General features: G+C 43.5%; 1 protein-coding gene across 1 annotated transcript; it reads right to left on the bottom strand.

The window, feature by feature from the left end:
• Nucleotides 1-221: 221 nt before the first annotated feature.
• Nucleotides 222-7,384, bottom strand: LOC113893621 (developmental pluripotency-associated protein 3). Its single transcript, XM_027543521.1, has 4 exons — nucleotides 6,796-7,384; nucleotides 2,769-3,001; nucleotides 2,349-2,390; nucleotides 222-816 (listed from the first exon to the last, which is right to left on the bottom strand). Exons 1-4 carry the CDS (start codon nucleotides 6,875-6,877, stop codon nucleotides 682-684), a joined length of 492 nt encoding a protein of 163 aa, XP_027399322.1. The 5' UTR covers nucleotides 6,878-7,384; the 3' UTR covers nucleotides 222-681.
• Nucleotides 7,385-12,492: the final 5,108 nt, after the last annotated feature.

The raw sequence follows: 12,492 nt of genomic DNA on the forward strand, positions 1-12,492 counted from the left end.
GTACAAACATCAGTGCACCTGTTTGGTAACCTTACCTCAAATGTGTAAACTTTATTCCCAACAGGACAGTATCACAAAATATTAGAATGCCAAAAAAAGAAAAAAAAATTAGAACACCAGATATATTTACATCCTGAGAACGTGATGGGGGTAAGTATTATTCATTTAATACATAGCTAGCAAAAACAAGTCTAAGATAAGAACAAGGATTTATCTTAAAGTTACTCAAATAAGTCTCAAGTTTTATTAAGATCTTCTATAAACACATCTATTTGCTACTGAAAACTGAAACAGCACATCAAAAAATTTTATTACTATTTAACACACTAATAATGCTCTGGTCAAACCAGCCAATGTTATCTTTACATTCCTTCCCAAGTTAATTTGTTTCAAATTCTTGATATTGAGTTTCAACTTCAGGGTTAAGAAACAGGCAATACCTGAGACTTAATTAGTACTTCATGGTGTCAGATCAAAGTGGAATTAGTGTGTATTCAAGTCATTTCAATTCCAAGCTACATATAGATTCCTCATAAGTTAAAACTGTATTAAGGTAGAAAGAGATGCAAGTGAAAAAGACAAACTTACAATAAATATTATCAAAATATTGGTACAATCTTTCCCAGGCTGCTTCATAATGATCCTAAAATTACCAGCAAGAGAACAGTACAAGAATAAGGTTTATGACTCATTCGATTCCATGGCATAATTACTGTATGTTGTGTTGTAATAATTCTCATAATTATCATCAGAAGGATTTCTCTTAAACTGGCAATAACTACAGGTACACTGGAATCTTCGCACTCTTGATCGAATCTGGAAAAAAGAATGAGATGGATTAACTGGTTAATAATTTGAAATAATAAATTACTTCTACACCCAAGTGATATTAACAAACCACAAATGTAATGTTGGCTGTTAGAACAACCTTTGGAATATGGAACACTAAAAAAAGGTCAAAACCAAAAAACTTTGGGGGGAAAAAACAAATTGAAATGTATGGCTGCCAAAGAATGCTAGATTGTCATTTTGTAATGGCTGCTGATTGTCAATAAATACATTCCTGTACAACTCAGGAAACAGAGCCAATATTTTATAAAGATAAATGTAATAGAACTTTTAATTGTGAACCACTCTGTCTTACACCTGTTAACTTTTTAATATTGTGCATCAACCATACTTCAATTTTAAAAAGGAAATATATATATATAGGAATACGTATGCTTCAGTTCTCTGAAGTATTATGAACTCTATCAGTCATGTCTAACTCTTTGTGACCCATGGACTGTAGCCAATCAAGGTCCTCTGTTCATGGGCTTCTCTAGGCAAGAATACTGGAGAAGGTTGCCAATCCCTTCTCCAGGGGATCTTCCTAACCCAGGAATCAAAGTCAGGTCAAATTCAGGGATCGAATTCAGTTCTCTGAATGTCTTAAATGTGAGATACTCAATCATTAGCTAGACACTCTGTGCACAGGTATTCACCCTCTTACTACCTGGTATAGAACATCATGTTTGTGACAGCAGGTGAAAAAGCACAAGCACAACACCGAGAGTGAAACTGAATGGAAACCACAGACTTTAGGTGATGATGATAATGTGTCAGTGTCAGTTCACCACTGCAGCACCCCAGGTGGCTCAGTGGTAAAGAATCTGCCTGCAATGTGGGAGACCTGGGTTTGATCCCTGGGTTGGGAAGATCGTTTGGAGAAGGGCATAGCAACCCACTCCAGTATTTTTGCCTGGGAAATTCAATGGACAGAGGAGCCCGGCAAGCTACCGTCCATGGGGTTGCAAAAGAGTTGGACACGACTGAGTGACTAAACAACAATAATGTAGGTTCACAACTGCGACACCCAACTAGTAGATGCTGACAGCAGAGGAGGCTGAGAATGTGTGGGATCAGTTAAGTAAATTTCAATTGTGCTAGAGACCTAAAACTGCTCTAAATATACATAAAGAGTGTAGCTATAGATGTAGACATATAGGGCTTCCCAGGTGGTGCTAGTGGTAAAGAACCCACCTGCCAGTGCGGGAGAAAAGATGCAGGTTAGGGCTCGATCCCTGGGTCAGGAAGATCCCCTGGAGGAGAGGATGGCAACTCACTCTGGTATTCTTGCCTGGAGAATCCCACGGACAGAAGAGCCTGGTGGGCTACAGTCCATAGGGTCTCAAAGAGTTGGACATGACTGAAGTAACTTAGCATACATGCATATATTTTTTAAAACACAAATATGAATGGATTGATCCAGAGTTTCTGAAGATTGAGATAATCCAAGCCAATTTGCCACTGTTCCTCCCCTGCAAACCAGATGCCCACCCACCTGTATAGTAAGACTTTCTACTTACCTCAGTGTCCTCCTGCTGCTGTAGTTGTCTTTGAGAGTCAGACTTTGTGGGAAGAAAAAAGACATATATTATAAGCTATCAAGCAAAATTCAGATTACTAGTGCCACACATCTAACCTAAGAGGAGTCAGAGACTCTTAAAACCCTAAGTGTCTTTCACACCTGCGCTCATGAGTACAGTGGAAGAGTGACTGCTGCTGTTCATCAATATTTATTTATTTTTTTGTGGCTGAATCCCAGGGCTTTGAGGTCCCTCCCAGGGATAGAACCTGTGCCTCCTGCAGTAGAGTTCGAACCCCTGGGAGTCCTAACCGCTGGACCACCAGGTAATTCCACCACCACCACCACCCTCCCGCCAATATTTACATCTTGATATCTGTGAGTGCCCAGAGTGGCTCAGTGCTGCCTACCCAGAACTCACACGAGGAATTCCTTTGGCATAGCGAAGTCTGAGAGATTCAATCAGCTTTTGCATCCTGTACCTCCGCTCACTCAACACCGTTCTTACCCCTCTCCGCCTATGGGGTGTTTTCTCACTAGGTAACTGCCCAGTCAGTTGAGATGGGTATTCTGGTAGATATGGCAACTTGATACTAGGGTTGAGAGTCAAGTTACTGAGGTTCGTTGCTAACATTTCAGAGAGTTGAGTGGCAACTGAAAGAAAAAGAAAACAAAGATTGATTAGGGCAAGCTGCAATATCCAGAAGCCACTTAGCTCTCGCCCAAACTAGGTCTGGTCTTAAGCAGCTCACAACAGTGGACAGTGGGAAGTTGCTCAGAGTGAAGGCAGACCCTAGATACCATGGGCGGTTAACTAGCATGTGTGTGCCCTTAAGCCTGGTGGAATCCACCATAATGGGAAACACTTTCTTCTCAAAACTTGTTTTGATGCTGTTACAAGTAGTTCTGAGTGTTAAGTGTTTTCCCATGGGGTCGTATGTATATATGCAATTTATGTATGTGTTCAGGTGTATCTGACTCTTTGCGGCTCCATGGACTGTAGGCCCCATGGGCTCCTCTGCCATGGAATTTTCCAGGCAAGAATACTGGAGCTGGTTGCCATTTCCTACTTGAGAGTATCTTCCTGACCCAGGGATCGAACCTGCATCTCTTGCATCTCCTGCATTGGAGGCACCTAAGCTGATTCCAAGTGGAAAAACATGGAGCTAAAATCAGATGTTGACAGTTTTCCCATTTTCATTTGTGTGGATGATTTTTAATGTGACTGTAGGGACATAAAGCATTAATGCAAGTCAAAATGTTTCACTGTGACAAGTTTCAACAATTCACCTTTATAGCTGCTGCTGCTGCTAAGTCGCTTAAGTCGTATCCGATTCTGTGCGACCCCACACCTATGCAATAGATGAAGAATCCCCAAATGTGATAATCTCTCTCCATCCTTAAGAACTAGTAAGTCACATGGGCTATTACCCATTCCAGTTAAACCAGGCTTTATGCTGTTAAACACTCACTCTTGAGACTTCTCTCAAGAAGTCTCAAGGTGGTACAGTGGTTACCAAAAATCTGGCTACCAATCTTGGGGACACAGGTTCGATCCCTAGCCCAGGAAGATCCCACATGCCACAGAGCACCTAAACCTGTGTACCACAACCACCGAAGCCAGTGTAACTAGAGGCCTGGGCTCTAGAGAAGCCACTGTAATGAGAAGTCCACGCACCACAAGTAGACAATAGCCCCCACTTCCCACAACTAGAGAAAGCCTGAGTGCAGCAATCAAAAATACATGTGAAATAATTCAAAACTATATTAAAGAGTCAGGATCCACTCAAATTACACGGACTTGTGCAAATGGAGATTAAGATTCCCGGTTGTGAAATTGTCAGGTACTAAGGCAAATTCAGAAGAGGTGGCAAGAATACACAGGAGAACTGCACAAAAAAGAGCTTCATGACCCAGATAATCATGATGGTGTGATCACTCACCTAGAGCCAGACACCCTGGAATATGAAGTCAAGTGGGCCTTAGAAAGCATCACCAGGAACAAAGCTAATGGAGGTGATGGAATTCCAGTTGAGCTATTTCAAATCCTGAAAGATGATGCTGTGAAAGTGCTGCACTCAATATGCCAGCAAATTTGGAAAACTCATCAGTAGCCATAGGACTGGAAAATGTCAATTTTCATTCCCATCTCAAAGAAAGGCAATGCCAAGAATGCTCAAACTACTGCACAATTGCACTCATCTCACACACTAGTAAAGTAATGCTCAAAATTCTCCAAGCCAGGCTTCAGCAATATGTGAACTGTGAACATCCTGATGTTCAAGCTGGTTTTAGAAAAGGCAGAGGAACCAGAGATCAAATTGCCAACATACGCTGGATCATGGAAAAAGCAGAGTTCCAGAAAAGCATCTATTTCTGCTTTATTGAGTATGCCAAAACCTTTGACTGTGTGGATCACAATAAACTGTGGAAAATTCTGAAAGAGATGGGAATACCAGACCACCTGATCTGCCTCTTGAGAAACCTATATGCAGGTCAGGAAGTAACAGTTAGAACTGGAAATGGAACAACAGACTGGTTCCAAAGAGGAAAAGGAGTACATCAAGGCTGTATATTGTCACCCTGCTTATTTAACTTTTATACAGAGTACATCATGAGAAACGCAGGGCTGGAAGAAACACAAGCTGGAATCAAGATTGCCAGGAGAAATATCAGTAACCTCAGATATGCAGATGACACCACCCTTATGGCAGAAAGTGAAGAGGAACTCAAAAGCCTCTTGATGAAAGTGAAAGAAGAGAGTGAAAAAGTTGGCTTAAAGCTCAACATTCAGAAAACGAAGATCATGGCATCCAGTCCCATCACTTCTTGGGAAATAGATGGGGAAACAGTGGTAACTGTGTCAGACTTTATTTTTCTGGGCTCCAATATCACTGCAGATGGTGACTGAAGCCATGAAATTAAAAGACGCTTACTCCTTGGAAGGAAAGTTATGACCAACCCAGACAGAATATTAAAAAGCAGAGACATTACTTTGCCAACAAAGGTCCATCTAGTCAAGGCTATGGTTTTTCCAGTGGTCATGTATGAATGTGATAGTTGGACTGTGAAGAAAGCTGAGCGCCAAAGAATTGATGCTTTTGAACTGTGGTGTTGGAGAAGATTCTTGAGAGTCCTTTGGACTGCAAGGAGATCCAACCAGTCCATTCTAAAGGAGATCAGTCCTGGGTGTTCATTGGAAGGACTGATGTTAAAGCTGAAACTCCAATACTTTGGCCACCGCATGCAAAGAGTTCACTCATTGGAAAAGACGCTGATGCTGGGAGGGAGGAGGAGAAGGGGATGACAGAGGATGAGATGGTTGGATGGCATTACCAACTCGATGGGCATGAGTTCGAGTGAACTCCGGGAGTTGGTGATGGACAGGGAGGCCTGGCATGCTGCGATTCATGTGGTCGTAGAGTCAGACATGACTGAGCGACTTAACTGAACTGAACTGAAGGCAAATTCAAGAAAAGAGAAAGGCTGGCTATATTATATAGATATTATCTTCATTAATTTTTTTCCCCTTTGTATATACTGATTTCAAGATGCAGGGGAGGCAGAAGGTAGAATAGATGCCAGCAGGATCCACCCAGCTTCCTGGGCTGCCCAGAGGGTGTTGGTTGGCTCCACATCATCTGTGCACCACCACCCTACACCATCCATCCCCATCCGAAGTCAGGATAAAGTAAAAGAAAGTGAAGTCGCTCAGTCGTGTACAATTCTTTGGGACCCTATGGACTGTAGCCTACCAGGCTCCTCTGTCCATGGGATTTTCCAGGCAAGAATACTGGAGTGGGTTGTTATTTCCTTCTCCAGAGGATCTCCAAAACCTAGGGATCGAACCTGGGCCTCCCATATTGCAGGTAGAGGCTTTACCCTCTGAGCCACCAGGGAAGTTAGGGTAAGAAGTGTTCAAATCCAGTGAGTAGGTCTGGCAGGCCAAGGCTGGGATCCTGTGAGGCTCCAAGGAGAGATTTTTAAAACTCGTGATTGGAATATAATGCTGGTGAAAATACTAATCGCTGGGACATCTCTGGTGGTCCAGGTTCCATCTCTGATCAGGGAACTAGAGCCTACTTGCCACAGTTAAAGACTTGGCACAGCTAAACAAAATTAAAAAAAAATTTTTTTTAAGTACTAATTTCATAAGATGCTATTTGCCCTGGTCTAGGAGAACTCTGATTGCATGTTCAGATGTCCTTAGAAGACTGACAGATTCCTGAGCATAGAAAGCAAACAATACAGTTCCCACTTTTCTCCTGTTAATCTGGCTTTTTTTTTTTTTTTTTTTTTAAACAGGAGGGCCCTACACTCCCTGGCCACCCTCTCCTCCAAGAAGATTTACTTAACTGCATTTCTCTGTAAAAGACTGAAGTCAGTAAAACAGAAAGAAAGGTAGGCTCTTAACCTTCCCTACCCAGCCTCCTCTCTCCCCAGCTCACCTTGCATTGCCTGGGAAGCATCATCGATGGATGTTTTCAGAGACTCTAGGGTCCAGGTTGGGTTATCTTCTGATGAATCCATCGGAAGTCTAGTCACAGCTTGAAGCTCCTCCTAGATCTTTGGGTGCCAGTGGAAGGTGATGCTGTAGGCTCAAACTGCTCCAAAAAAGCCTGGAAGAACTATAGAACTAAGAAAGAGGGGAAAAAAACCCAGGCTGACACGCCGTGGTGAGAGTAAAAGTCTCCTGTTTCCTCCTAAAAACAACAGATAAGCCAATCAGCCAGCCTATTTTAATGTAAATGACTAATGAGTAAAAGGATAAGGTGAATGGGCGTAGTCCTATTAGGGGACTAATAGGAGAGAGTAATAATGCCCTCTGTCAAGTAGGGTAGAGATTTTATAAGGCGCCTCCGTGGTTCTGTCTTCCTGAGGTTGCCTGAAAAATCCATTGCTTTCAAACTCTGCTTGTAGAGATGGCTGCTGGTTTGTGAACTGGGCTTAAAGTGCTAGAGTTCAAGGAGGAGACGGCAGTTTCCTTCTGACTATAAATTAACTCCCAATTAACAGCAGGTTTTCTTTGCCTGACTCATCTGAAACCTTTGGATGCTAGTAAGGGTAAAGAGGAAAAAAGGGTCTGTTACACGCAGTGTAATAGATTGATATTTTACGAATGTGTATTTTGGATCTGTAATTTTAATTTCTTTTTTAGACTATCAATTCCATTGCCTCTTTTTGATTTCTGGAGCAGCTGAAATTAAGTTTATAAATTGGTACCCTCCACCCCCCAAAATAAATTTGTATTGAATTCTGGCAAAGAGCCCTAACATTAACTGCTGACCACGGGGTAGAAGATCCCCGGCTGCCCTACTGTTTGGTTATTCATTATTCATCTCCTCTTCAGTATCCAACCTCCCCATCCCTCCGTAGCAGGAAACTATGAAGAAATACCAAAAGCAGTCTTGTTTGTTTTTAGCAAAAAGCATAAGTTGACATTTGGGTCAATGACTGCTTTTGTAGGGGATGAAGAGTAGCCATAGATGGGTGTCAGGTCACAATGCTTTATTTAAATGGTTCTCAAAGGTGTGCCCTGTAGACGCAACATCAGAGGCACCTGGTGACTTGTTAGTTATGATTAGAAATGGTTGAGCTCCAACCCAGACCTACTGAATCAAAGACGGGCCGAGTGTGCATGCGTGGTAAGTTGCCTCAGTCCTGTCCAACTCTGTGCAACCCCATGGACTATAGCCCCACCAGGCTCCTCTGTCCATGGGATGCTCCAGGCAAGGATACTGGAGTGGGCTGCCATTCTCTTCTCCAGGTCTTCTCAATCCAGGGATCGAGCCAGGGTCTCTTATGTCTCCTGCATTGGCAGGCACGTTCTGTACCACTAGCACCACTTGGGAAGCCCTTGGGGCCCAGCAGTTCTTGTTTTAACAAGCATGCCCCTCCCCACATGATTCCATCTGTGCTCAAATGGTAGTGGCTTCTTGGTGCTCCCAAGGGCAAGTTCTACTCCTGTGATTCTGCTCTCAGCTGTATCCCCTTTGGGACAGGTGACCCCTCCTACAGCAGTCTCAGAGAGCCCTTGAAGAAGTGAGGGCAAAAATCAGATTGCAGGAGTCTTTAATCTTTAAGATTAAGACGTGAGTTGATGAAAAAGGCCTACATAAATCCTCACTCAAGAAATCCAAGTTTAAGAGAAGGGTGTTTTTGTTGTTCAGTCACTAAGTTGTATCCGATTCTTTGCGACCCTCATGGACTGTAGCACCCCAGGCTTCCCTGTCTTTCACTATCTCCCAGACTTTGCTCAAACTCATGTTCAGCTCATCCTTTGCCACCCCCTTCTCCTCCTGCCCTCAACCTTTCCCAGAAAGTTGAGACATTGCTATACTTAGAAATGGATAACCAACAAGGACCTACTATATAGCACAGGGGACTCTGCCCTGTGTTATGTAGTAGCCTGGATGGGAGGGGAGAATGGACACATGTACATGTATGGCTGAGTTGCTCTGCTGTGCCCCCTGGAACTGTCACAACATTGTTAATTGACTATACTCCAACATGAAATAAAAAGTTAAAAACAAAAAAAACAGTTGCGAGAACCAGGGCTGGAGAGAAGTATGGGACATAGATAATGGTGGAGTTTTGCTTTTTCAAACTTGATAGAAATTGAGTCCCAAGCAACAGAAGATAAAAATAATGAGAGATAGGAGAGTTCAGAAAATGCACACCCTAAATATGTATACAAAGACTGGATAAAAATTTCTAAAAATTGTAATACCCTTTTAGCTGCCTTTTATTAGTTAACATCTTTATAGTATGATGAGATAAAAAACCAAATGACATGAAGCAACTAGAAAAAAGACTATAAAAGAACTCATAATGAAAACTACCACTGATTTCTCCAGAGATTAAAAAAAATCATATAATAATTTTTTTTCCCTAGGAGGACATAACATTTTTGAAACAAACAAGATGCTCCTTTAATAAAGGAGAATTCAAGAGAGCAAAATAAAATAAAATAACCATCTGGAATTTAGACGTTTGATAGCTGAAACATGAAGAGAAGGGTTTGAAGAGAATTCAAAGCTATCCCCTTATAGTAAGTAAAGCAAAACCATTAGCAGATGTAAAATGCTGATAGAAGAGAAAATGTTAAAAAGTGAGACTTTAAGATCAGGAAATATGATAGCTTCAGATCCTTCAACAACACCAGATGCTAGAAGATAATGGAACCATATCTTTCAAATTCTGAAGGAAAATTATTTCCAACCTAGAATCCTGTTTTCAGCCAAGTTATTGGCTGAAATAACAAATACATGTACACACTTGAGCAAATGTGGAACATTTTGGGCTTCCCAGTGGCTCAGCATTAAAGAATCCGCCTGCAATGCAGGAGCTGCAGAAGACACAGGTTTGATCCCTGATTTGGGAAGATCCCCTAGAGGAGGTCATGGCAACTCACTCCAGTGCTCTTGCCTGGAGAATCCCATGGACTGAGGTGCCTGGCGGGCTACAGTTCATGGGGTCACAAAGAGTCTGACATGACTTAGTGACTGAGCACACGAACTAGTAGTTAAGATTCTGCACATCCACTGCAGAGGCACTGGTTTGGTTCCTGGTCTAAGAACTAAGATCAGGCTTGGTGCGGCAAAAAAGAAAAGTCAGGGACGAGAGAAAGAAACAAAATACCAGTATATTTATTTATTTTACCATATCTTTTATTTTATTTCTTCACTTGACAGCACCGAATGAATTAGGTCTTAGTTGCAGTTTGTGAATGCTTAGTGCTTAGTTGTTGCGTCTGGGATCTAGTTCCCTGACCAGGGATGGAACCCAGCACCCTGCTTTGGGAGTCTTGGCCACTGGACCACCAGGGAAGATGGAAACTGATGATATCGAAATCTTGGCTCCACTTTCTCTCTTATGTATTGAGCCCACCTTTTTCCTCCAGTTGAAGGATTCTTTTTTTTTTTTTCCATTCAACTGTGTAGCCTGGTTTCAGGAGGGGTAGAGAGCCACAGGGAACAGACAACAAATGGTGGATCCAAAATACAGGGTGGGGTAGAGAAAAGTATTCCAAAGGGAGGTGTGGCTTAGTAAGGGAGAGAGGAGGGTCACAGTTGGGGAAAACACTCCCAAACAGACGTCCTGCCTGCGAAGTCGCTTCAGTCGTGGCAGACCCATTGACTGTAGTCTTCTAAGCTCCTCTGTCCATGGAATTCCCCAGGCAAGAATGCTGGAGTGGGTTGCCATGCTCTCCTCCAGGGGATCTTCCCAACCCAGGGAATGAACATGTGTCTCCTGCATCTCTTGCATTGGCAAGAGATCTTTACTGTCCAGGATCTTTACCCCTCCTCAGTCATGTCTGACTCCCCATGAATTGCACCAGGCCAGGCTTTCCTGTCCTTCACCATCTCCCAGAGCTTGCTCAAACTCATGTCCATTGAGTTGGTGATGACATCCAACCATCTCTTCCTCTTTCCTCCCCTTCTCCTCCTGCCTTTAATCTTTCCCAGCATCAGTGTCTTTTCTAAGAAGTCGTCTTTTCGCATCAGGTAGCCAAAGTATTAGAGCTTCAGCTTCATCGTCAATCCTTCCAATGACTGACTGGTTTGATCTTGTTGCCCAGAGAACTCTCAAGAGTCTTCTCCAGCATTACAGTTCAAAAACGTCAATTCTTCACTGCTCAGCCTTCTTTATGGTCCAACTCTCACATCCATACATGACTACTGGAAAAACTATAGCTTTGACTAGATGGACCTTTGTTGGCAAAGTAATGTCTCTGCTTTTTAATACGCTGTCTAGGTTTGTCATAGCTTTCCTTCCAAGGAGCAAGCATCTTTTACTTTCATGGCTGCAGTCACCATCTGCAGTGATTTTGGAGCCCAAGAAAATAGTCTCTCACTGTTTTCACTACCGCCATCTAGTTCATAAATTACTGCACTCTCTGGTGGTACCTGGCCCCACCCCGTGTTCCCCCCCCACCCCTGTCCATGGTCAGTGTTCCTCGCCCCCACTGGCCCACCTGGTCCCTAAGCTCCCTGTGGGCTCTTTCTCCCTCTCCACCAGTGCTTCATGTATCGAAGCCTGTCCTCACCAGTCTTAGGAGGCATCCACCCTGGATCCAGGCTGCTGTGGCCCTGGGGTGGGGTGGGGCTCCAAGGTGGGCACCAGGCACCTACGGGACCTTGACCCCATTGACAGCAGAAGCACGGTGCTGTGGCCCAGGAATGCCACTCACTTTGCCCCTGCTTGACCCCTATGCCCACATGTGCCTGCCTTTCCCTTGTTGTTGTTTAGTCACTCAGTCGTGACCGACTCTGTGACACCATGGACTGCTGTCACAAGGTTTCCCTGTCCTTCACCATCTCCCGGAGTTTGCTCAAACTCTTGCCCATTGAGTCAGTGATGCCATCCAATCTCTGTAGTCCTCTTCTACTCATGCCTTCAACCTTTCTTGGCCTCAGGGTCTTTTCCAGTGAGTCCGCTCTTCTCATCAGGTGGCCAAAGTATTGGAACTTTAGCTTCAGCATCAATCCTTCCAATGAATATTCAGGGTTGATTTTCTTTAGGATTGACTGGTTTGATCTCCTTGCAGGCCATGGGATTCCCAAGAGTCTTCTCCAGCACCACAGTTCAAAAGCATCAATTCTTTGGTGTTCAGCCGTTTTTATTGTCCAGCTCTCACATCCATACATGACTACTGGGAAAAACCATCAGTCCAGTTCAGTTCAGTCGCTCAGTTGTGTCTTTGCGACCCCATGAATTGCAGCACGCCAGGCCTCCCTGTCCATCACCAACTCCCGGAGTTCACTCAGACTCACGTCCATCGAGTCAGTGATGCCATCCAGCCATCTCATCCTCTGTCATCCCCTTCTCCTCCTGCCCCCAATCCCTCCCAGCATCAGAGTCTTTTCCAATAAGTCAACTCTTCCCATGAGGTGGCCAAAGTACTGGAGTTTCAGCTGTAGCATCATTCCTTCCAAAGAAATCCCAGGACCGATCTCCTTTAGAATGGACTGGTTGGACCTCCTTGCAGTCCAAAGGACTCTCAAGAGTCTTCTCCAACACTACAGTTCAAAAGCATCATTCTTCACTGCTCAGCTTTCTTCACAGTCCAACTCTCACATCCATACATGACTACTGGAAAAATCATAGCCTTGACTAGATGGACCTTTGTTGGCAAAGTAATG

This window comes from Bos indicus x Bos taurus, chromosome 5, assembly GCF_003369695.1.
Source record: "Bos indicus x Bos taurus breed Angus x Brahman F1 hybrid chromosome 5, Bos_hybrid_MaternalHap_v2.0, whole genome shotgun sequence".
In the NCBI taxonomy this organism is placed as follows: Eukaryota; Metazoa; Chordata; class Mammalia; order Artiodactyla; family Bovidae; genus Bos; species Bos indicus x Bos taurus.

Coding starts and splice junctions, on each gene's coding strand:
- LOC113893621 (XM_027543521.1), bottom strand. CDS start 6,877: ATGGATTCATCAGAAGATAACCCAACCTGGACCCTAGAGTCTCTGAAA. Junction 2,391..2,768: donor ATGCCAAAGGAATTCCTCGT/GTGAGTTCTGGG, acceptor CTTCCCACAAAG/TCTGACTCTCAAAGACAACT. Junction 817..2,348: donor AGCAGCAGGAGGACACTGAG/GTAAGTAGAAAG, acceptor TCTTTTTTCCAG/ATTCGATCAAGAGTGCGAAG.